Source organism: Myotis nattereri (assembly GCF_964212035.1).
Source record: "Myotis nattereri genome assembly, chromosome: 11".
Taxonomy (NCBI): Eukaryota; Metazoa; Chordata; class Mammalia; order Chiroptera; family Vespertilionidae; genus Myotis; species Myotis nattereri.
In genome coordinates this window covers 68,200,199-68,226,909 of record NC_138086.1, presented here as the reverse complement: position 1 = coordinate 68,226,909, position 26,711 = coordinate 68,200,199, and the positions used below count along the sequence as shown (strand labels likewise).

The 26,711-nt window shown below is 39.7% G+C and overlaps 1 protein-coding gene across 1 annotated transcript in view; it reads left to right on the top strand.

Moving 5' to 3' along the window:
* FBXL13 (F-box and leucine rich repeat protein 13) overlaps positions 1-26,711 on the top strand; it is a gene marked incomplete at both ends in the record, with an annotated part of 152,915 nt that overhangs the window by 114,496 nt on the left and 11,708 nt on the right. The window contains one exon of the mRNA XM_081102001.1: positions 11,641-11,724. Within this exon, the coding sequence (XP_080958127.1) occupies positions 11,641-11,724 (84 nt within the window). The remainder of the gene's footprint in view (positions 1-11,640; positions 11,725-26,711) is intronic.

Here is a 26,711-nt window from a genome sequence, read left to right as displayed (position 1 = left end):
AATCTGTAGCTTAAGTTGCCTTAGTCACCACCATATTCATGAGGGAAAATGAGTCAGAGCAATGTTCCAGACGGTGTGCTTAGACAGTGGTTTAAGAAGATTTTCATTTGTCAAATTTTCAAAAAATTTCACTGTGAGTACTAGGTCTGAAGTGCCCATTATGTAGGCAATCTCCTGGAGTCCCCTCACTAGGATGTGAGATCCAGGAAGACTGAGACTTAGTTTTGCTAACTGATGCTTTCCCAGAGCTCTGGGGAGTAGTAGATAAATATTAATTGAATGAAAGAACAAATGCTGAGCTGTAGAGTTATCAAATGTGAATTAGACCTATTCTCTACAGCCCAATTTAGAAAGGTAAGTAAGTATGGATAATTTAAATACAGGTGTAATGATAGAGGAAGCAGAGGAAAGGATATCTTAATTCAACCAGCACAATACAGAAGCATGGACATGCATGTTTGTTCAAGGAACTTTATGTAGCTTAGTGTACTACTAGAATACACCATGAAAAGAAGATGTGACTGAGGGAATTTCATGCTATGCCAGGAGCTTGGACTTTAACCAATGAAGGTGGAGCAACAATTGGGAGGGTAGTCACAATGCTAGTCAGCCTCCTATTTTATATAGATTATTTGGTTGTTCTCTAGGGGATAGATTAGAGGGGAGAAAGACTAGAGGAAGGGAGACCAGTGGAGATCATTTTAGTATTAAAAAAAAAAGATGGTGAGTTCTTGAATTAGGTCAGAGGCCAGAACTAGCATGGGAAGGACATATTCAAGAATACGTAGGAGGTGAAACTAAAATAATTTGGTGATTAGTTTGTTGTAGAAGATGAAGACATAGGGAGGGGGAGATTGAAGAATAAGAATGATTCCAAAATTATGACTTTGGGTGGATTGCGGTCCTACCTCAAAAAAAGATAATGTAAGAAAAATAATAGGTTTTGAGGGAAAAGTTACTTCATTTTATCAGACTGAGTGAGAGTGTATGGAATATTCAGGCCAAAGGCTTGGGAGAGAGACCTCTGGAGATTTAGATATGGCAGTCATGAGCATGGAAGTGTGAATATGACCAAGGTCCTAAAAGATAGTGTAGGGACTGAGAAGAAATGTGCACCCAGGAAAACACAACAGAATATCAATATTTAAGGATCGAGAAGGAGATCACAAATCTATGAAGGACACTAAAGAAAGGTGAAAAAGGTTATAAGAGAACCAGGTGAATGTAGTCATGTGTGAAGTGAGTGTTGAGGGAATAACCAACAGTGTCTAACGGAACAGAGAAATTAAAGACCAAAATTTGAAAGAACATTTACCATTAATTGAACAGATCCCTGCCTTACCCCTCTGATAACATTCCATGCATCTGTTCACTTCATTCCCTTTCCTCTAGCTCACTGCCATCCTCTAGTTCAGTGATGGCAAACCTATGACACGCATGTCAGAGGTGACACACTAACTCATTTTTTTGGTTGATTTTTCTTTGTTAAATGGCATTTAAATATATAAAATAAATATCAAAAATATAAGTCTTTATTTTACTATGGTTGCAAAGATCAAAAAATTTCTATATGTGACACGGCACCAGAGTTAAGTTAGGGTTTTTCAAAATGCTGACACGCCGAGCTCAAAAGGTTCGCCATCACTGGTCTAGTTCCTCAAACAAGCCAATTCTTTTCTACTGCAGGACCTTTAAACACATTGCACCTTCTGTCTGAGATGCTTGTCCTTTCACCTTCCTTTTTACTTCTTTTTTATTGTTGACACTATTACAAATGTCCCTATTCTCCCCACCCACTTAGCCCACCTCCACTCAGCTTCCGCCTCCCATCCCCCCTGGTCATCACCACACTGCTGTCTGGGTCTATTGCTTATGCACATGCTTTCTTTGACTAATCCCTTCACCTTCTTTCATCCAGTTCCCCCACGCCCCTCCACTCTGACAGCTGTCAGTTGGTTCCATGCATCCATGCTTCTGTTCCTATTTTGTTTGTCGGTTTATTTTTGTGATTTAGATTCCACATACATGTGAGATCATATGGTATCTGTCTTTCTCTGACTTATTTCACTTAGCATAATAATCTCCAGATCCATCCATGCTGTTGCAAAACATAAAATTTCTTTAGCTTTTTTTTTTTTTCACAGCTACATAGCATTCCATTGTGTGAATGTACCAAGGCTTTTTTTGTATTCACTCATCTACTGATGGGCACTTGGGCTGTTTCCAGATCTTGGCAATTGTAAATAATGCTACTATGAACATAGGGGTGCATATATTCTTTATGATTGGTGTTTTGGGATTTTAGGATATATTCCTAGAAGGGGGATCACTGGGTGAAAAGGTTCACCAATTTTTTTCTTCAAGGTCCTATAGTTTTTCAGGTACAGGTCTTTTTATCTCCTTGGTTAAATATATGCCTAGGTACCTTATTAATTTTTTTGCAATAGTAAATGGGATTGTTTTCTTAGTTTCTTTTTCTGATAGTTCATTATTGATGTATAAAAATGCCACCTGTTTCAAAATATTAATTTTGTACCCTGATACTTTACTGAATTTGTTTATTAGATCTAGTAGCTTTTCGGTAGAGTCTTTAGTGTTTTCTATATATAATATCATGTCATCTGTAAACAATGACAGTTTTACTTCCTCCTGCCCAATTTAGATGCCTTTTATTTCTTCTTGTTTGATTATTGTGGCTACTTGTCCTTCCATTCTTCATGTGCCTAGGGTGGGAGATGCTGAACAAGTTAATCACTGATGATTATGACATAAAGCATTTTGACATAAGCTAAGAGTCAAGCTTTTAAGATTTTGACTTAATTTGATCTATAATAAACACATCAATGTCTCTATGTGTTTTTCTGAATAAGTAAGCATTCTTTAGTTCCCAGGGTACTGTAACCTTATGTCTGCCACATTACAGCACAGTTCCCTAGAAGGGTGTTTCCTACTTAGATGACTTCACAATAATAATGACTCTTGAATTATGAATAGCACACAAATTATTTTCAAATTAAATTGCCAAAAATCCCCACCTAATTAAATATCGGCATGTGATATCCATGTTAATTTTAATTGCATATGTTATAAGGCCATCCAGTTTCAGATATTTCTAGCCAAAAATAATCTATGACTAAATAATATCCTTGAACAGAATGAAGCCAATGTGAGAACTTTAACAATCATTGTAGTCTAAATATCTTTTATTCTCTTCCCCTTCTCCCCTCCATCCTTGCTGTCACTGCCATAGTTCAAGCACTGTTTCTTCTTACTAACCCCTCTTGCCTTAAATATCACTGTCCTCAAATTTACTCTGCTGCAGTGTGACCTTCCAGCCTGCAGATGTGAACCTTTCACTTCCTTGCTCAGAATTCTTCAGGAGCCTCACAGTGACGACAGCATAAAGTCCAAATAATCCAGTGTGAGGGACCAAGCTCTTCCTGAGGTGGCCCCTGCCTACCTATACTCTCCTATATGGCTCCCCAAGTGAAGCTCTCCTTGCCTTCCCATTTCTGCAAGTTATTCCCTCTGAAACATCCTCTCCCCTTATCTTTCAAGTTCCAGCTGTGTGGAGCTCTGCTGGAATTCCTGGGCAGGCTTAGGATTTCCCTGGCTTGTGTTTCCACCGTATTTTGTAATGCCTTCACTGGAGCAATCAGCTCATTATATTTTAATATCTGTTCCAAGCCTGTCTCCCTATAGCACTATGCGCTTCTTGAGGGCAGAGGCTGGATCATCCTGTCTTTGGGATGCCCAGCATAATGCCTAGAATGTGAGACAATATAAAATATTTGACCAGTGCGTCAGTGAGTGAATGGATCTGGTACCATTTCCTTCCTCTCAACCAAACACGGCTTCTTTAAATTCCACATGCTCTCAGCAAAGCTCTGCGCTGGAGAGGGAGTGCTTACAGCTGCATGTCTTAATCTGATGATACTCTTTCAAGAGACCACCCATCTGCAGGGAACACACACACAAAGCCTGAGGTTCAGGGAAGCAAAACCTCTCAGACAGGAAACACATGAAATCACTTGGGATTCAAGAAATAGAAAGAATGGGAGTGAAAAGGAAGGAAGCGGGCTAACTCGGAGACAAACGGATTTGCACATAACAAGAAGTCTGCCCTTGTACTTTTCCACATAAAACGGGACCCCTCCTTAGGCCTTTCCCGGCCCCTCTCTCCAGCCACTGGCCCCCTATAAATCTGCTGGTTCCATAACTGGCATAGTGGTTTTCCTCGCACAGGTTACAGGCAGTTGTCCCGTTTCCAGCAAAACGCCGACCAAAAACATTGCCAAAAGCAGCGGCCAACTTAAGCTTGTCCCTTCCTTCAAGGAAATTCTTTGGTGGCATAATCCTCCTCTCTACCTCCATCAGGTAAGAGGCAAACAGTCTCAAGGCAAGTTGCTCTATTTTTAGATAACAGAGATGCTGATTTTCCTTCCCTCCATAAATATATAAAGATCTGTTTCTGTGTGCTGACCAAAGCCTAGTTTCCTTCTGGAGGTCAATAAATTAGGCCAGGGAGGTTGATACCTTTAAGAAAGAAATATGATTACAAAATTCATACTAAGAGTCGAATAAATAGAAATAAACAAAAATAACTGAGAAGAAAAGGTAAGTTATTTATACAAAATTGTAATCACTAACCAGAGTATAAAAGGGAAAATCACTTGGGAGGTTAAGATACATTTTCAAGGACATTGTACAAGACAGTGTTATCAGTGACTCTGGAAAGGGAATGTGTTAATCGAGATAAAACATATTTCCAAGTAGAAGTTTTGTCCTTTACTCATAAAATAATGTGGTAAGCAGCACCAAACAGAGCAAATCTTTCAGAAAGAAACATATGAAATGTAAACACTGATTCACAAAGGGAAATAGATTCCAAACAAGAATTCTGAGAGTATGCCAGCAAGATAACAGAAAACTGGGTCTACTAAAAACAGCTAATTTTATAGACTATTCATTCATTCACAAGTATTTATTCATTGTCAACTGTGTCAAACACTATGCTAGGTTCTGGGAGTACTCAATTTAAAGCCATAGTACTGGACTCAAGGTGCAGCCTAGTGCCAAAACAGCAATAGTAAGAGCACTACATGGTTACAGATTCCAAAAAGCATGAGTTCAGAGTGTGGGCTCACATCTTGGCTGGTGCCAGCACACTACGAGACCTTGGGCAAGTGACTTAACCTCTCTGTGCCTCCATTTCCCTCTCTTTGGAATAGTGATTATAATATTACTTTTCCTCAGTGTTGTGAGGATTAAATAAGATAACAAATGCAAACTGCTTAACATAGTGCCTGGCACATGGAAAGTATCCAGTACATCTCAGCAATAATGAACTTGATTTATGAAATAATGAGGCATATTTGTTGTAATACAGACTTGTGCACAGATCCTGCATCCTGGCAGAGTGGAGGCGTTGGAAAGTGGGTGCTATGTCTCGTGAAGAAGTCAGGCGAGGCTTTTCAGCTTTTGAGGTGCAGCTGAAAGCTTCGGTAGGTTACTTGTCAGGCAAAGAAGGAAAGGACATTCTCAGTGGAGGAAGAAGCAGGTCAAAAGGCATGGAGTCAGGAGAGAAAGTTACCTGTTGGAAGGTGACTTCATATTGTCAGAGTATGGCCCACGAGGACAGGGGATGTGGCGGGAGATGAAGCCGGAGAAGGAGGCGGAGGGAAGAATGTGAGTGGTCTTGGATGGCCGCAAAGCGATTCAGACAACACGCTATATGCAATGGGAGACACGGAAGAACTCTGCAGAGAAGGGCTCAGACAGATTTGGGCACAGAAATGACAGTAAGGAAGATCTATGTAAGAAAGGGTGAACTACTGCAATGATAGCTAGAAATAAGGAGGTTTTGATAGTAGTGGCAGAAGGGACATGTATGAGAGATGTTTCGGAGGGAGTACAGACAGGGCTTGGTGATTGATTGGCTAGATAGGGGGAGCAAAGGGGAGAGGAGGAGACACAGACAATGCCCAGAGTTTTAACTGGTCAATTGTAGACATGGTGGTATCATTAATCAGGAAAAGAATCTAAGAGAGGGATGAGGACTTGGAGAAAAGATGCTGAATTCCATCTTAGATCTGTTTAATTCCAGCACCAGGACACATCTCTCTATACTATGGGCCCTTTGGGCCTGGGTGACAAAAAGAAGATAAATACCCATTTGACTTTCAGAATTTTCATTTTTGTTTTGTTTTGTTCCTCAGTATGTTTGGCAAGGAATCACAGAACTTTTACGCAACCATTTAACAATCTCCTTCTCTCCCCCCCCCGCCCCCCGCCAAAAAAATTCTACCTTCTGTACCACAACTCATGTCCCACTGTATCCTCAAAATAAAGGCAGGAAGAAAGGAGGCTGCTTTTGTTTGCTGACTGTCAAGGATCTTTTGTTTTATAGATTTCCCATGATCTAACCCCCAATAATTACATCAGAGTTTTCAGTCATCCTAGACTCCTGGCAAAATGTTTATAATTGGTGAATTTAGGTAAAGGGTATATATATAGGTGTTCATTGTACCATTCTTTGAACCTTTCTATGGATATTTTAAAACTAAGGGGAACGGATGCTTTATGTTTATGTTGGTGATACTCATTAGCTAAACAATTCCAGATGTAATATTGGGAGGGAGGGGAGAATAGTTTTCAAGGACTTGTCTGCTTCTAAATGTCTGTGTCCGTGGATCTGTTCCTGGCAGTGTTCGATGTCCCCTCTCACTACTACTAGAGACCCCAAATTGAGTAACTTCTCAAACAGCTCACACTTTCCAAATGCAGTCTTTGTTCGTGCTGTTTCCTCAGCCTGAAACACTGTTCCCATTATTTCGCTTGTCAAAATCTTTAACAGCCTGTCTTTAAGCCCTAATTTAAATTCTCCCTTTTCCATGAAAGTCTCTTCTAAACTGCCAACTGGAAGCAGTGACTTTTTGCTCTGTGGCCCCCTCGTCTCTCTCTTGAAACACATCCTTGTTCTTTTTTGCATTATGGCCACTTATACAGCAGCTCATATTCCCTACCAAGGGAAAGCTTTGTTTACCTCTGTTGCATGGGATGAAATCCAAATTCCTCAGAATAATGTACAAGGTTCTCGTGACTTGGTGCCTACTTCCTTTTGGGTCTTATGTCTTGACATTTTCTTCAGTGACCCTCATACCAGAGCTATAATATAAATCAACTATGAGGGGCGCCTGGGCCCTCTGATTCAGGTTCCTGACTTCCAAGGTCTGCAAAGTGCTCACCAAGATTCTTACGAATTTCTGGGGCCTCACATTCTCGTCCAATTTGCAATCTGATTCTTCCAGTCTGCACACCAGCTGCTTTCCTCTGTGCTTCACCTGATTTACTTTTGCTCCTTCTTACACTTTAGGAAAATAAAAACCAAAACCTTTCCTGCAAAGCATTCATGAGTGTAGTTAACTTTTGAAGGAAATGAAGGAAGCTTTAAATTTTCATGATGTTACTTACAACTTTCCTGAAAAGTAAGCATCCATCTGCCTTTGCCCCACGGAGACACAATTACTCCACCTTGTTGGTTCTTCATTCCTCTTTATTTTTTCTTGTCTTTGGACTCTCCTCTTTCCATCCCTCCCAGAAGTAAAAGCAAGGCACCAGCCAATCCCCAGGACTTTTATCCCAAGCACTTAACAGGGTATTAAAACAAAACCAAAATAAAGCCCCACAGTTTTCTCCTTAAGAGAAGTTCTTGGATCAGCTCTTCAGATATTTTTTAAAAATTTGTTATTGCCCTGGCTGGCGTGGCTCAATGGTTAGAGCATTGGCCCATGCACCAAAGGGTCATGGGCTTGATTCCTGGTCAAGGGCATGTACCTTGGTTGCAGGTTTGATCCCCTGCCCTGGTTAGGATGCAAGTGGGAGTCAACCAATCAATGTCTCTCTCACTTTGATATCTCTCTCTCTCTCTCTCTCTCTCTCTCTCTCTCTCTCTCTCTCCCCTCTCTTGCCCCTTCCACTCTCTCTAAAAAATCAATGGAAAAAATATCCTCGGGTGAGAATTGACAACAACAAAAAATTTATTATAAATCTATTCATGCCATGCTGTATAGTTCCCTATACATGCCATATTGTTTTAAATCTTAATGCTTTCGCAATTCTGTTCCTTCTTCCTAGAATGTCTTCCCCTCTATAGTTTTCTTGGCAACTTATGATTCTCCTTCATGGAGTCTTCTCTAATCCACACTGGCTGGCCTCATCATCCCTCTGTGGTACCACCACTGTGCACAGTATTTACCTTTTACTGGGCTGTAATAATCTGTTGTATATGCCTGTTTTCCATGCCAGACTGTGGACTCCTTGAGAGCAAATACTGTACCTCATTGACCTTTATACTCCCAGTTTCTACCCCAGAGCCTGATCAGTATAATAAATACATGCTAAATATATATCTATCAAACGAATATGAATTAAGAATGAATGCATTTTGCTCAGACCTGAGATTTAAGACTTTGTAAAAGTATAAAGAAAGTCTGTAAAATGTTGAAACCATCACTTTTTTCAGAGAACACCTCCTAGTTTGGAGTTTTTATGAGCCCCATGGTGCCAAGTAGAACATTTTACCTCTCTGGTTCTGATTTCTTTAGGTCATTAATCTGAAAAGCTTCTGAGTCAGAAAGCTATGATTAAAATGAACCCTGCACACACCCAACAGAGGATTGAACCCACAAGCTGGTATGTGCCCAGATTGGGACTCAAACCTGCATCCCATTGGTGCACAGGACTATACGCTCCAACTAACCGAACCACACTGGCCGGGGCTAGGTCTGGCTTCTTTTACTGAGCATAAGGTTTTAAATGTGCCTCTATAATAGTATGCATCCATACTTTTTTTTATTGCCAAATATTCCATCGTATGACTATAACACATTTATCTTTCATCATTTGAAACATTTGGCTACTTTTACTTTTTTTCTAAATGAATAATGCTACTAAGAATATTTGTGTACAAGTTTTTGTGTTGACATGCATTTTCATTTCTCTTGGTTATATAGCTAGAAGTGAAATTGCTGAGGCATATGGTAACTATGTTTAACATTTTAAAGAACTGCTAGACTATTTTTTAAAGTGATTGGAGCTTTCCACATTCTCATCAACATTAATGAGTTTTAATTTCTTCTCATCCTCACCAAGACATTTTATTATCTGTCTTGTTAAGAATAGCCATCCTAGTACATATGCAGTGGCATTTCATTGTGTGTTTTTTTTAATTTTTTTTAATTTTATTTTATTGCTTACAGTCTTACAAAGGGTATTACATATGTGTCCCTTTTTTCCCCCTGCCCTTGATCATTGTGGTTTTGATTTGCGTTTACCTAATGGCTAATGATGTTAAGTAATAAAAATTTTGAGGTCACACATTTTAATGAGCAATTATAGTGATAAAACAAGGAATTCTATTTTAAGATTAGCAAATAATAATTTTCAGTGATTTTCAATAAAATGGTAAAGAGAATGTAGACTGTTAAATTCACAGTTAGCAAGTGTACTTGATTTCCAGTTCACCTTAAAAAATTCTAACTTGGCTACATAATAAATATAATAAAACATATTTAGCTACTATCAAGTACAGGGCAAAGAGACAAACTTTGCATCTCTTACTTAATATTTTTGTTCAAACAATATGGTTTCTGTTGGGGGAATACCTAAATCCAGTTCTTCTAACATCCATAAAATAGCATCCACATCTGGAACCCAGACCACATGTGAATGGCTCCACAGGGTTTGGTCATTCTCTGTTTTGAAACAAGGAGGCAGAAAACATAATGTGTTCTTAACAAAAGAATCCACATTTGTAATAAAATAATTAAAAGAATAAACAAAGTGATTTTATTTTGGGGTGGTGTACAAAAATGTTAACTGAAGTTAGATATTACAATTTAAATAGTGGCTTTGTTTAATAAGAATGCCAAGCACTTTCTCCCTTGATCTGGATTTTTTTATGTGCATCATTTAAAAAAAAAACATAATATTTTCAAAATCATTTTAAATTATGGTCCCAATGTTGTGTTTAAAATCAGTAAAATGTAAATCAATACTGCAAATAAAAATTTAAAAGGAGAAATTCATATACTATTTTTGTTATTTTCCCTGCCAGCCAGTTCTGGGACAATAGAACGAGAAGGAACTCTCCTTGTCCACCGGGTCTAGGAAACATAGCTTATGGAATTATAAAAGTAATGTGATCCCGATTGCAAACCGGAGGATGGCATCGATAAGGCACATTAATCAGTTCATTATCTGAGAGTTTTGCCAGTTTATGGGGGAAGCACTGAGAAGTGGGACAGCAAAATCACTCATAAAAAATTTAAGGGCTGTCTTCAGAGAAATGCAAATAAAAACCACAATGAAATATCACATCACACCAGTCAGAATGGCTATCATCTGAAAGTCAGTAAATAACATATTGTTGAGGATGTGGAGAAAAGGGAACCTTCATGCACTGTTAATGGAATGCAAATTGGTGCAGACACTATGGAAAAGAGTATGGCGCTGCCTCAAAAAACTAAAAATAAAACTACCATATGACCCAGCAATTCCACTTCTGGGTATTTATCTGAAGAAAATGGAAACTAATTTGAGAACATATACACACTCCTATGTTCATTGTGCCGTAGCCAAGAATTGGAAACAACCTAAGTGTTTATACACACACACACACACACACACACACACACACACACACACAATGGAATTTACACAGCAATAAAAAAATAAAATCTTGCCATTTGCAAGAACATAATGGACCAAGTAGGTATTATGCTAAGTGAAATAAGTCAGACAGAGAAAGACAAATACCATATGGCTCCACTTAAACATGGAATTTTAAACAAACATAAAATGAACAAACAAAACAAAAACAGAATCGTAGAAACTGTTATTAAAACTGATGGTTTCCAAAGTGGTGTGGGTGTGGGGGATGGGTGAAAAAGGTAAAGGGGAATATATATAGTCAATAACGTTGTGGTAAGTTTGCACAGTAATAGATGACTTAGCGTAGTGATCACATTGTAAGGTATATGAATGTTGAATCACTATATTTAGACAAGAAACTAATATTATATATAAACTATAATTAAATTTAAACTGAAAAGGGCAATCTGGTTTTTTTTTTAAATAAGAAAGAAAGCTTTTGAACTGAAAAAGAAGTGGACTATTGATGAATGATTTTATCTGTCCACAGGCCTTTATATAAAGATCTGTTCCCTCTTTTCAAGCAATTAAACATAATAAAATCAGCTAAAGGTTTTTAGGTGAGACAATAAGAATTTATTGAAAAACAGATTCATTAGCCACATTAAATATCTTCAAAATAAAGGTGTAAGTTTAGGGTCTTTAAGATTTGTTTGTACTGATTTAAATAACATTTACTTGGAAACAGGTAACAAGATAAGGAGTTTTCTGGTCCTGGGGTACTGTGACACTTTTTGCAAAAACATTACACAGAGACAACCTGAAACTTTCATTTAATATTGTTGCCTAACCAAAGTTATTTTATGATTTGCTAAGTGTAAAGAAATATAAGACAGAAGCTAAATCTTTTTGTATGAATGGCTCTCTTATTGGAAATATATCTTCTATCTAAACTATAACCACAAAATAATCTTTAAACATTTTTAGGGTTTGTCGACACTTTCCAGACATAAAAAATTAAAGGAACTTTCTCTATCTGAGTGTTATGAATTCACCAATTATGGAATTCAGGTAAGATAATTAAGTCATTTTGATAAAGAATTAAGATGGAAAATTAAACACAAATTAAATAAACTTTGTAGGTCACAGTGGGAAAAATGGTTTAGAAATATAACTACATGTATGTGATCTTGGTTGAAACAAAATCAATTCCTAGGGTCAATAGGTATAGGGCAACATTTTACTTGGAGAATGATGAAATGCAATATGGTAAAAGTGTAAGCCTATAAAGGTGTCCTGCATATAGAAATGTTATATAGTCTAACCATGAAAATTGGGAGAGTTTGAAAAGTTATACCAGGTACTTAACAATTAGGAACTTAAGTTTCTCAAACACAGTGGGTAGCATATTTTACCCAGAATGGAAAGCATGAGGTAAGTAACTGGATATTATAAACAATTATGTGTTCAATTAGTACTTTAAAAACTCATGAAAAAGGTAAATTTCCTAGACCTAGCCTTGAGGCATACCTAGGAAGTCACAAAGTAGCTACTATGAGCAAGGTACAACAACATTAAGCATATCAATGTACTGTTACAGTAGAAAAACCAGAATCACATGTCATACATGTATTGAACTAGGCTAAAATCTGGTTGCCTATTAGTAAATCGTGGAAGGTAACATTTTAAAAGGGAACCAATAAACTAGGAATGGGTAAATGTTAAACACTGGAAGCTCCATATAAAGTTTCCTGAGAGTTCAAAATCCCTGAGACGTATAAAAACCCGGAGCTAAACTAGAGGAAAAAAAATTTAAAGAAAGAAACTTATTGAAGTAAAAGGATTTATCCCACAAGTGAAAGATAACACAAGTGATAGCTGACAAGTCCACAGAGAATGGCAAACTTGAAGATGTCTTCCATGTCTGTAAGCTTCTTTACAAGAAGTTCTAACATGACTAATAGGAGAGTGTTAAAGTATTATATAAACTGGTGCGCTATAGAGGGTGCCAGATCAAACAGTGCTATAGACGTGAGCATATAATTCTAGTTTTACAAAAACGGAGAATAGAAATGGAGGACTGCTGCTTTAAATGGTTAACTGACAATATGACTTAGTGAAGAAAAATTGTAGAGGGTGCCAGATTAAACAGTGCTATAGACGTGAGCATATAATTCTAGTTTTACAAAAACGGAGAATAGAAACGGAGGACTGCTGCTTTAAATGGTTAACTGACAATATGACTTAGTGAAGAAAAATTGTTTTCACATTATTTTGACTATATTTCATTTTGTCTGGACAATGTAATGGTACTTAAGGGAAAAATTTAAGAAATCTTTAGGGGCATTAGTGTCAAGCGATGTCAATTTCTTCCAATTCCAGATGCTGGGTATCAAGATTCTAAGAAGTTTCTAAGAAATGTGCTTACTACTATATTCAATTGTATAAAGAATTAAAAAGAACAAACACTATCCTTAAAAACAAAAATCACAGAGAGGTCAACAAGTTCCACTTAGGACAAGATTGTAACTCTACAGTAACAAAAAGGGTCACAGAACATTTAGACGCATGTAACCTACTGGGAGAAAAAGTCAAAAGGTTCCTCTAAGAATAAACCATGATTTACTAGTAACTATTGCAGCTCATTTAAGGATTAAACATGCATTTACACAAAACCTTATCCATGAATATGATTTAGTCAGACTTTCAAAGGGTCTTTGACAAGGTGATAGAGCAAAGGCTATTAAAATAAAAGTTAAATATTAACATATTTAATATTGAATTATATTTCTTAAATGGTAATTACATGTGACCAACAACTATGAGTCATTCAGAAGTATTAAAATCATTCAGAAGTGTTGAAACAGCCTCTTAATATGCATCACTTATTAATTTTTAAAATGCTCCTTTGGGTGAGAGTGCTGATCAAACGGTGAGGCTGAGTACCAGGAAGCCAGCATTTTTTGCCATTTCTCTTTTGGTCAGTGGGTTCTAGTCATTTTTATTTTCACTCTTTAGAGCTTGAAAATTACTCTATTTTTAGGTACTCTGAGATATTTTAGATTAAAGCATTTACCCATATGCTAACTATATGGTCACAGAGCTGAGTTTAGCATAGCTTTAAAAAATGTAATCTTTTGCCCTGGCTGGTGTGGCTCAGTGGCCCATACACCTGAAGGGCTGCAGATTTGATTCCTGGTGAAGGGCATATTTCAGTTTCATTCCCTGGCCCCCATCAGGGTGCGTGTGGGAGGCAACCAATTGATGTGTCTCTCTCACATGGATGTTTCTCTCTCTCTCTCCCTCTCTCTCTTTCTCCTTCTCTCTCCCCCCTCCCTCTCTCCCTTTCACTCTCTCTAAAAATAAATGGAAAAATTATCTTCAGGCAAGGATGAACAAAATAAATTAAATAAATAAATCCTATATAATAAAGAGCTAATATGCAAATGGCCATCATACCCTCACACCATCACGATGTGATGCCCTCATGCTGTCACAATCCATCACCAGGAGGCTGCGTGCTCAGTGGGTGCATGCGGGTGGGCAGGACTGCGTGCGTAGCAAGGCCTGGGAGTCCCGCAGCTCCGCGTGGCATGGAGGCCGGATCCCGGCTCCGGCCTACCTCTTCGGGGCAATCCATCCAGGAGCCCTGGATGGGTGGGCGAGGCCTATCTCTTTGGGGTGATTGATTGCGGGGCTCCCACACTGTGAGAGGGCACAGGCCAGGCTGGGGTACCCCCCACCCCAGAGTGCACGAATTTCATGCACCGGGCCTCTAGTAAATAAATAAATAAAAATAAAATCTTTTAAAGTAGGTGTATATTTATTTTCAGTGATTTACAAGAAAAAAATGGGTGAATACAGGGGCATAGAAATATAGAATTATTTAATTATTAGTTGCACAAGATCAGCTGTTCTATTAAAGTTTACAAAAAAATTGTTTCTCTTATTACCCCCTTTTTCTGCCTTTGGGGTGTATGTGTGTGTGTGTGTGTGTGTGTGTGTGGTGGCTTTTATCCAGTTTCACCCCTTCCAAGGTTCACACTTCCAGGCATGTGGTAATCTTTCTCCTCTGTGCCTCCTCCAGCCCAATTATTAAGTTTCTAAATAAACAAGACAAAGGAGGTGGGGAGGAGAAAGTGATGCATAAAGTCAATTCCACATTCCTTTATCTAGATTTATAAGAGAGAGAGGAAGTGAGTAACATAAGGTGATTAAACCGAGATGTTTGAATTATCTACAATTTGTCAGAAATTTTTTTCTTGTTATTTATAAAAGGTAACTATAGGAGAGTCTCTTTTTATCATAAGACATTGAAAACTTTTATTTTACCTGGTACATAATGATTTAATGAGAAAAACAAGTAATTAAGCATTTTTACACTGGTTAGGTTTTTCAAGAGTCATGAACTACCTCATTGTAGTGTTTTACTGAAAACCACAACACATGCAGATTGAGCATGTGTAGTCTCAGTATTGACTTTTTAAGATCTGGTTTTCATTACTTTCTTCAACTTGAGTTTTTTTTGTTTTTTTTTCTGAGAACATTAGACATTCAATGATCATGTTAAATTAAAATTATTTGGTGCTCATGAAGACACACATTTTGGGGTGTTCATGAATTGGTAGAATTAAAATCGTTAAAATAGCCATAATACCCAAAGCAATATACAGATTCAATGTAATCTCTATTAAAAATACCAATGGCATATTTCACAGATCTAGAACAAACACTCCAAAATGTGTATGGAACCAAAAAAGACCCCAAATAACCGCAGCATTCTCAAGAAAAAATAAAGTTGGAGGGATCACAATATCAGATATCAAGTTATACTACAAAGCTACTGTAATCAAAACAGTCTGGTACACCCTAGCCGGTTTGGCTCAGTGGATAGAGTGTAAGCTTGCAGACTGAAGGGTCCCAGGTTCAATTCCAGTCAAGGGCACATACCTGGTCAGGGCTCATGCAGGAGGCAACCAATCATGTGTTTCTCTAACATCAATGTTTCTCTCAGTCTTTTCCTCTCTCTTCCACTCTCTCTAAAAATCAATGGGAAAAAATATTTTTGGGTGAGGATTAAGAAAAAAAGAAAAAACAAAAACAAAAACCCCCGACAGCCTGGTACTGGCACAAGAATAGGCATATAGATCAATGGAACAGCATGGAGACCCCAGAAATTGACCCAAGCCATTATGGTCAATTAATATTTGACAAGGGAGGCAAGAACATACAATGGAGTCAAGACAGTCTGTTCAATAAATGGTGTTGGGAAAATTGGATAGATACATGCAAAAAAAATTGAAACTAGCCCACCACCTTAAACCATATACAAGATTGAACTCAAAATGGATAAAAGACTTAAATGTAAGTCGTGAAACCATAAAAATCCTAGAAGAAATCATAGGCAGCAAAATTTCAGACATCTCGTGTTACAAATGTTTACAGATACATCTCCTAAGGCAAAGAAAACTAAGGAGAAAATAAACAAATGGAACTGCATCAAAATAAAAAGCTTCTGCACAGCAAAAGAAACCATCAACAAAACAACGAGAAAACCCACTGCGTGGGAAAACATATTTGGCAATGATACATCTGATAAAGGGTTAATACCTAAATATATAAGGAACTCATACAACTTAACAAAAGGAAGACAAACAACCCAATGAAAAAATGGGCAATAGACACTTCTCCAAAGCAGACATACAGAAGGCCAAGAGACATATGAAAAAATGCTCAAAGTCACTGATCATCAGAGAGATGCAAATTAAAATGACAATGAGGTATCACCTCAGACCTGTCAGAATGGCTACCATCAACAAATCAACAAATGACAAGTGCTGGCGAGGATGTGGAGAAAAGGAAACCCTAGTACATTGCTGATGGGAATGCAGACTGGTATTGCCATTATGAAAAACAACATGGAGTTTCCTCAAAAAATTAAAAATGAAACTCCCATTTGACCCAGTGATCTCACTTCTAGAAATATATTCTAAGAGACCCAAAACACCAATCAGAAAGAATGTATGCACCCTTCTGTTGACAGCAGCACAATTTACAATAACTAAGATCTGGAAACAGCCCAAGTGCCCATCAATAGATGAGTGGATAAAAAAGCTGTGGTACATTTACACAATGGAATACTATGTAGCAGTAAAAAGAAGGATCTCTTACCCTTTGAGACAGCATGGAGGGACCTGGAGAGTATCATGCTAAGCAAAATAAGCCAGGCAGAGAAAGACAAGTATCACATGATCTCACTCATATGTGGAATCTAATGAATAAAATAAACTGATGAACAAAATAGATCCAAAGACATAGAAGCATGGAAGAGACTGTGGAATCTCAGAGGGAAGGTGGGGGTGGGTGGGTAGGAGGAGATCAACCAAAGAACTTGTGTGTATATATGCATAACCCATGGACACAGACAATAGGTTGATAAAGGCCAGGGGCAGGCTAGAAAGGGTCCATGGAGGGGGCAGAAGGAGACACATGTAATACTTTCAACAATAAAGATGCAAAAAAATAAGATGAAAGTTAGATATAAGGGCAGAGGGGAGACAGGACAGCTATTTAGATTAAAGGTAATATAAGTTGCCCTAACCGGTTTGGCTCAGTGGATAGAGCATCAGCCTGCGGACTGAAGGGCCCCAGGTTCGATTCCGGTCAAGGGCATGTACCTTGGTTGCGGGCACATCCCAAGTAGTGGGGGTGCAGGAGGCAGCTGATCGATGTTTCTCTCTCATCGATGTTTCTAACTCTCTATCCCTCTCCCTTCCTCTCAGTAAAAAATCAATAAAATATATTTTAAAAAATAAAGGTAATATAAGTTGAGAGGTTTTTGTTATCATCCACAGGAGAGAGGATGGCGGCTTGAACAAGGGCAGTAACAGTGAGGTTGGAGAGAAGGGAATGCAATGGAGAACTTTTAGGTGGCAAAATCCATGAGACTTGATAATTTGGATGCGGACAGGGGTGAAGACATGGCTAAGGATGATCTACTTGCATCTGGCTTGCCTGCCTGGGAGTTTGTGGAGCCCTCATTTTCAAGCCCTTTCCACAGCCAAGTCACATAGCCAGGGCTATGAACTACCAAGTCCTATTCAGCATTTTGGCATTTATTGTGGCACTTTCTCTTCTTGTGAGTGATTTTCTCTGTGCTTCCTCTAAGCTCTCTGTACCCCTCTACTTGCATAAGTCTTTTCAGCATTCCCTCTCCCACTCTCTCCAAAGGCGTGTGGTGGCTGCAGGCAAGCTAAGGGAGCGCTGTTGGAATTTGTTACTGTTTTTACTCTATTTACAGGTAATTTCAAGAATGTCATTGTTCTTCAAACTCAAACATGGCCTCCTCTTATCGTTTATTATGAAAAAGTATCTCTAACAGATAAGGATATCTGTTTTTTAAAGCCCCACAACCAGAATGCAGTGGGTATATTTACGTGAGAAATAAGAGGTATGTGGTGGAGTTTCAGCCTCATCTACTCTTCTATGTTTTCTGTCTAGTTTGTATTCTTCACAAACTGGTTTACTGATATCTTGCAAATGGCATCACTGAGGAATTTTAAGAGCCTAGTTGTAGCCTGGGTTAATGTCATGTTCTCTGATGATCACAAAGGTATCTAAAAACTTTGTTTATGGGGTATAAGCAGCAGCAGAGATGCTAGAACCTCTGCTTCCCTCATTGTTCTTTCAGAGCCCCCTCTTTTGAGACCCTCAATCTTGCCTTAACTGCTTGGACATGAGATAACAAGTTCCTTTTCTCCTTTGATCTTCCCCGTGTTTTAACTTTTTATTCATTCTTGGGTTGCAAACTTTTATTTTTGCTATTTATTTGACCCTTATTAACAGATTTATCTTGATTTACAAATAGAAAGGGAAGTAGAGAAGATGGATCAAGGAATAGGGAGGGTGGCCGTGTGGGGCAAATCACGAGTCACTTCATAGTTGGGAGAAGAGCAGAGCAAGATCTATTGCTATTTATTTGGCTTTCAGCCTGACCCATTACGGCTCAGTAAGTCAAGCAGTTCTATAGATGTGGGTCTGCTCCACGCTGAGTCCAAATGGGGGCTGAGAGTTCAGGGACCTTAGTCCTGTATCCTGGACTACCTGCACTATAAAATTGAGACCCTTATAATTAGTGTGGAGAATTTACATGGACACTCAGGTCAGAAGGTCTAGGAGTACCAGCCTCACTCAGCAACAGTCCTGAGTCTTCCTCCCCAAGAATGGCCTTTGGCCAGTCTGTTCTGGACATTTCTCTCTAGAGTGTAAGAAGAGTTGGATTTATGTCTTGCCCTAACATTCATGTTGAATTCATTCTTGCCCAAACAGCAAAAACTGGATTACTTTCCAGGGACTCTTTTCTGATTTTAAACTCTTATTTTAAATCACTATTTTTTTCTGACTAGTTATAAAATGTTTACGCAAGATTCTCATCAATTAATTTCATAAGTTGATAGACTTCACCCCCTAGTGCTTAACCACAATTGATTTTAGAGGCCTTTGACACATACTTACTTACAATGCCAAGGATGAGGTGTTGACTCCACATAGCAACACTTTTTTAAAAGCCAACATGAATTTCTATTTGGTTTCTAAGATTAAATCATTCAAGAACTGTCAAAGCATGAGATTTCAATAGCCCCACCTCTTCTCCAGGGATAGTTAAAGCAACACACGTAGGACCCCTTTACAAAATGGCCTTAATCCTTGGCCTTTGGGGTGGTAGATGCTCTGAAATCTCCTGTATGGAGAGATGGGACATCTGGAGGTCTGGATACTTTATCTCTTGGCCATACTGCTCAGAAAAATTCTTTACCTTTTCCAATACTTCAGGTTACTATTAGGAATTAATTGACTAAACTGTCTGTGATGAAGATCCCAGAAGGTCGCAGGTTCAGAATAATTTTACAGGGTCTTGGTTGAGGGAAATAAGGAATCCCTTTGGTAGAATTAAGAAATGGGTATCTGGTATCTTAAGGAAAAAGCAACTCCCACAAAACCTGAAACAAGTAAGAGCTTTGTTACAGAAATCTGTGCTATCCATGCCGAGAAGGGCCTCCTAGAATTTATAATAGAACAACATACACTTAAGAGATCCAAGTACCTAGAATCAACTGAGAATCACAGACAAACTACTACCAAGATACCTACACATTATTTTGCCTTCAAAGGCCGTGAGCAAAAGAATTAAGCTTGCTATCCTCTGTTGCTTCTCAGAGTAGTGTGTTTCCAATTGTAGAGACAATTCAATAGGATTAGAAATTTGCTAAACTTCAAAGGATGTGGGATTTGATGGCTTGTCATTTTCCCACAGTCTGTAAGGTTCTGAGGAATACTGAAGTCATGGGTACCATGTTTTCTTGGCTGATAAATAGCTGACTCGTAAGAAAACCCCATACCAGTCCTGGCTTCTTGCCCACTCCCACTGGGGAGAACCATTCTCAGACAACTGAAGCACTGATGGACTCACTGAAAGAATGTACACATCTGTTATTTTCATGAAAAGAACTCCAAAGAGAATGTGTTTAAAGGGAGATAATCCTTGGGAGTCCTCTCCCAACCTTGAAGCTGCCCCTGGGACATTAGTTTATCTTATGTTAGACAAAACTTGCCAAGACATCAATAAAACCTGTCAGATCGTCTGAAGGCAAAAATAAAAAGGCAGGAAAAATAAACATCAGAATCCTACTTTTATTCACATAAGATTAAGACTTTATGCTTCTTTTGCTTCTTAAACCTAAATGACCAATCTGTCTTTTATCTTTTATGCTTTGCTATTTGTGCCTCACCTGATATGAACTGAGTTCCTGTGGCATGTCTCACAGGAGCTGTGATTTCTCCATGTTATGACTTCTAATAACCTTCTCTTATCAGATTCCACTTAAATTCTGCGCATGGTATTTCCTCATCCCAAAGTCTTCAGCTTGTTAAACTATAGACGAGATTGTTCTAGATTTTCTCTTGTTCCACTGCTGACAAAAGCCAGCATTTGTATAGGGCGTATGTCTGCCAAGTGCTTTTGGAGTATACATTTTCAACTTCCAAGAAGCCTGCGAGATGGGTAGACAGTTGCTTTCCTTCTCTTCAGATGAGGACACTCAAGGTTAAATAAATTGCTCAAGGTCACAGACACAACTTCTGTTTCCAGGCCCTCCCTTGACCAGGAGGCTCCCTTGATGTCATCTCTTATTCTACATGCCCCCAAATGAAAGATCAAGGCAGCAGCACCCATGGTTCACGAACTCATTATTTCCTAGAGATTCTTAAATGGAAGAGGTCACGAAAGGATGTTGTGATTTTGCCATTTTCTTGATAAAGAATGAGAAAGAGAAAACATAGGGTGGCAGGCTGTGCAAACAGCACCTGTCAGCTCTTTCGGGCTGGTTAATGTAGCTTAGGTAATTCCCATGCCCTTGTCCCACAGAGGCTTTTGGAGGAGTCCCAGGTAACTGGGCCACTGGGCACCTTTTTGTTTCACTTATCCTAGAAAAATGGAAAATGTGGATTATGCCACAGGCCACAAGAAAAATATTTGATCGGCTTTCGGGTAGTCTAACCCTGGTTCATTTTTATTTAGGTGATAAAGTCTAAAACCTTAAATGGTTGTGGATTTCCCCCCCCAATAAATCCTAATGATAAAATATAATTTAAGTAGGTTTTGTTGCATTCTTTTCCTAGTCTTCTTTCCAATACACATTCTCTCTCACTGCTTTCCCTTTCTGTTATTTAATTTCCCCTCATTTGATGTCGTTTTATGCATTTGTCACATTTTATATTTTAAAAGTAATCCACTTGTTTTCATCAAATACTCAGGGTCTGTGCAGCCAGAAAATTGTCAAAGTTTACTGACAACCAAAGGTGTACTGTTGAGTAGATATCTCCAGAGAAAACATTTACTTTGGCAAATGAGTAAGAAAATCTATTTCAGTGTGACAAGAAAATATTAGAACTTCTATTTAGATTTATTTTTATCTCATACATTTTATTTGTTTTTACTAGAGGCCTGGTGCACAAAAATTTGTGCATTCAAATTCAGCCCAGCCTGTGCCCTCTTGCAGTCTTGGACCCCTCGGGGGATGACCACCTGCTGGCTTAGGCCCGCTTCCCAGGGGATTGGGCCTAAGCTGGCAATCAGACATCCCTCTGGCAGCCCGGGAGCCCTCAGGGGATGTCCACTGGCCAGCGGGGAGCAGGCCTAGCTGCAGTCGGACATCCTTAGCACTGCTGAGGAGGCGGGAGAGGCTCCTACCACCACCGCTGTACTGGCAGCCATCAGCCTGGCTTGTGGCTGAGCAGAGCTCCCCTTGTGGGAGCACACTGACCACCAGAAGGCAGCTCTTGCATTGAGCATCTGCCCCCTGGTGGTCAGTGTGTGTCATAGTGACCAGTGATTCCCCGTTGCTCTGCTGTTAGGTCAATTTGCATATTACCCTTTTATTACATAGGATAGAGGCCTGGTGCATGGGTGGGGGCGGGCTGGTTTGCCCTGAAGGGTGTCCCAGATCAGGGTGGGGGTCCCGCTGGGGTACCTGTAAATTCTGAGCTGGGCAGGTCATGGTGGGTAGTCATACCCTAGGCTTATAACTTCTTCAGTAAAAGGTTTTTAAGCCAGCTTGGGTGAGAGGCTGAGGGCCGTTTTCAGACTGGCCACACCCCCTTCAGGGTGGGGGTCCTTGCTGGGGTACCTGGCCAGTGGGGTGAGGTGCTGAGGGCCATTTTCAGGCTGGCCACACCCCCTTCAGGAAGGGGGGTCCTGCTGGGGTGCCTGGCCAGCCTGGGTGAGGGGCTGATGGCTGTTTGCAGACTGGCCAAGCCCCCCAGCAGGGACCCTTACCCCATGCAGGTGTGGCCAGCCTGGGTTAGGGGCTAAGGGCCGTTTTCAGACTGGCCACACCCCCTTCAGGGTGGGGAGTCCTGCTGGGGTGCCTGGCCAGTCTGGGTGAGGGCCTGATGGCTGTTTGCAGCCTGGCTAAGGCCCCCAGTGGGGAGTCTCACCCCATGAGGGTGTGGCCATCCTAGGTGAGGGGCTGATGGCTGTTTGCAGGCTGCCCACAGCCCCATCAGGGTATGGGTCCCCACTGGGGTGCCTGGCCAGCCTGGGTGAGGGGCTGATGGCTGTTTGCAGGCTGGCCAAGCCCCCCAACGAGGACCCTCACCCCATGAGGGTGTGGCCATCCTGGGTGAGGGGCTGATGGTTGTTTGCAGGCTGGCCACAGTCCCCAGCCACCCAAGCTCCCAGTGGAGGCTGGCTGGAAGCAGGTATGTGGGATTTTTTTAGCTTCTATAATTGAAACTTTGTTGTCTTTTGCGGAGGCCACAACCGGCCAGAGCAGGCGGGAAGCTTGGCTTCCTCCATCACTGGGGCAACCAAGCCTCCTGCTTGCTCCAGCTCCGTGGCTGCCGGCCGCCATCTTGGTTGGGTTAATTTGCATATAGTCATTCTGATTGGCTGGTGGGCATGGCTTGGGCATAGCAAAGGTATGGTCAATTAGCATCTTTGTCTTATATTAGTGGAGATATGTATGGTTGAAAAATGGGCTCAAAATAAATCTGAGCAAAAGTAACCTCACAGGGCAATCTGATCATAAATTCTGAGCTGGGCAGGTCATGGTAGGTAGTCATACCCTAGGCTTATAACTTCTTTAGTAAAAGGTTTTTAAGCAAGCACTACCCATTTTTCTTGTGCATCTAGGTTAACACAGTTTTGAAATGCCAGAAGAAATCCTCTTTTCCAGATCCCTTAAAGGCATAGCCAACCTCAAGGGAGCACATAATCTCATTATCTATCCTGTACCTTGCTTTCTCCCACCTTTTACGTAATCTTCCTACTCTCCCTCCTTAATTCTAAATTTGTAAAAAAAAAAAAACCCTGCAAAACTGTCCTTCTCTGGAGCATTTGAGATCTTGCTTCCTGGCCTGTGGTCAGTTTGACTCAAATAAACTCTTATAAAAATTCTCGACAGCAGCGGTTCTCAACCTGTGGGTCACGACCCTTTTGGCAGTTGAATGACCCTTTCACAGGGTCGCCTAAGACCATCCTGCATATCAGATATTTACATACGATTTATAACAGTAGCAACATTACAGTTATGAAGTAACAACGAAAATAATTTTATGGTTGGGTCACAACATGAGGAATTGTATTTAAAGGGCCAGAAGGTTGAGAATCACTGCTTTACAGGTTTGGGCATTTCTGACATCAACATATGATTTATAAGATATAATACATATTTAAATAGTTGTATGTCTATATAATTTATAAGTAAACTAATATACATTTATTGAAAGTATGTGCTCAAAATATTTTTACTAGGGTGTGCATGATTTTAGAAATTTGGCGATCATAGCCTCTGAGAAGTAGTGAATAAAAATAATAGTACTAGCTACTACTTATTGACTGCTTACTGTGAGCCAGGTACTGTCAATTGCTTTATTCATATTAACTCATTCAATCCTCACAACAATCCTACTCTGTGCTCCAGACGCTCTGCTCTTAACCATCCTCCTACTCTACCTCCGACAATTATTAAACAGAGTGCAAGGAAGGACCAGACTTGGTGTTCTGAGAGTGATCTGTGGGAGCTCATTCTCCTCACTCCTGAGCTAAGAGGCATTTCTCATTCCTTTGGACACTTTCCCATATTGAACTTCTTCTGCATCATAGATATTGGGGCCACAAAGTTAAATTAGATATAGACTTTGCTCTCCAGAAGCTATAGTCAATGTAGAAGGTAAGACAATTATATAGCTACAGTACAAGTAGAAAGTGAGAAAGACAAAAAAAAGAAATAAAATATATAGGAATTTGGAAGAGGCATTTCTTCCAAAGGAATTGGGGAAAACTTCATGAAATAAGCCACTTTTGAGCTGGCTTAAGTTAATGTTCATTTCCCGAATCGCCATTCAGTAACAAATTTCATCATGAAAGTATCTTTGGAAATATTTGTTTGGGGCCTTGGCCTTGCCCTTTCCCCCTTTCAGAGACCTCTCCATAGTTAAAAGCAGCATGGCCCTCCAAGGTTGGGCCTTAGCTAAGCCTTTCTCAACCTGAATTCTCTGGCATGGAGGGTGCAAATGTAACTCACTAAGGGAAAAGGCTCTGCATAGTTTGGTTTTGGTGGGAAGGCCCATATTTCCCAACTCAGTGTGCTCAGGCCACCACTCCTTCCTGCTCTGATGAGTAGTGGAACAAGGCTGTCTTTGGTGAAGAGGAGCACTACACCTTAAGCAATATACGAGGCCCAAGAAATTATAGTTTTGAGTTTAATTTATTACTTAAAATTGTGGAAGTTGTGTTTTAGCCTTTGAGGCAGCCTATACTAGTCTTCATTATAGAAAATGTTTCTTGACAGTACAAGATATTTCCATAATTATCAATAGGGGGAACCCCCCCCCCCAAAACTTGGAACTTTGGTAGAATTAATCAGACCTAATGAGACAAATAGCCAAGAGATGGTGTCATGAAGTATTCAACATTAGGTGAGCTTTTGTAAGGCTGGGAACTGCCACCTGTCGAGATGATTTAAATCAGGATTTTGGCAAAAGCACATTATTGTGACAGTCAGTAAATGTGAGTGAAACTCAGTCTTCACTACATACCCCATTTAGGAATGCAGTTATTAATTCTCCGCCTCCCCTCCTCCCCCGCCACTGACTCAGCTCAGAAGGTACAGGGAAAAAAACTATTTATAACTAAGAGATTTGGAAGTTTTCTTCAAGGTTGTTAACCCACAGCAAAATTGGGTGATATGTGTGATGGGAGCCAAACTTGATAATTTTTTTAAAAAAAATATGTTTTTATTGATTTGAGAGAGAGAGGAAGGGAGAAGGATAGAGAGATAGAAACATGGATGTGAGAGAAACATCGATCGGCTGCCTCCTGCACACCCACTACTGGAGATTGAGTCTGCAATCCAGGCATGTGCCCTGACCAGGAATCTAACTGGCAATTTCTTGGTTCATGGGTCAATACTCAACCATTGAGCCTCACAAGCTGGGCTACACTTGATAATTTTTGCCTTTTCTCTCCATCTTCATTATAAAGGATTTTAACTTGGAAGAAGCTTAGCCTACCACTTTCCAAGAAAAGAATATCAACTGTACTGGTACATGTATGATTCTGCACCACTAGAGCCAGAAAAGTATATAATAATCTTATCTGTAGGAGAGAAATGGAATTTAATGAGTGATTTTGCTGAAACATGCCTGTAGACTTAAGTACTTAATATGACTTACATGTCTCTAAAGGAAAATATGAATATGAGAGGAAAAGTTCTGACTTCTCGGATCTGCACTGATTTATGCCATGCATAAAGCCTTATACCAATTTTTGTGTCTCAGATTTTCCATGGATGATAATGCTACCATGAATGCATCAAAGACTTTTTAATCATTTTTGCATTATTGTTTAATTTAAACCTCTGAGAAAGTTCAACTTCAAAGAATATTAGAGCTTTTGAAAAAAAAGGCTTAATGCATAACTGATTCAAGCAGCCCAAGATATTGAGAGATGTCACCAATGAAGGTTTTCAGACACTGAGAGTCTTGAATCTCCCTTTAAAGCTTGTTTCATGTCTTCATAAATTATTCTTATTGTTTAAATATTCCTTTTTGTTTGAAATTTTCTCTGGTTCATTGAAGGCTATCTATTCTCTAAGTAGAAAGCAATGTTATCCTACTCCTTGAAACATAAGAATTCCTGCATTATTAAAACAGAACTCTTTATATCATTGAAGACACACAAAGATTAATCAACCAACTAGTTTTTATTGAGAATCTACTGTATCCTATCCTATATAATAAAAGGCCAGCGACCATAACGGCATAATGACCAGAACGATCAATTGACCAGTTGCTATGAGGTGCATTGACCACCTCTCAGTCCCTCCCTGCAGCCTGCAGGCTCCGGTTGCTGGATGGCCAACAGGGAACCAGGGTGGGTGGCAGCAGGGCAGGACTGGGGACTGGTGAGAGGGCAGAAGTCAGAAGTCTTGGTCTCTCCCCCCGGCCCTAGGCTCCCATGGCCAGATGACGAACAGGGAGCCATGGGGACCTGGGGT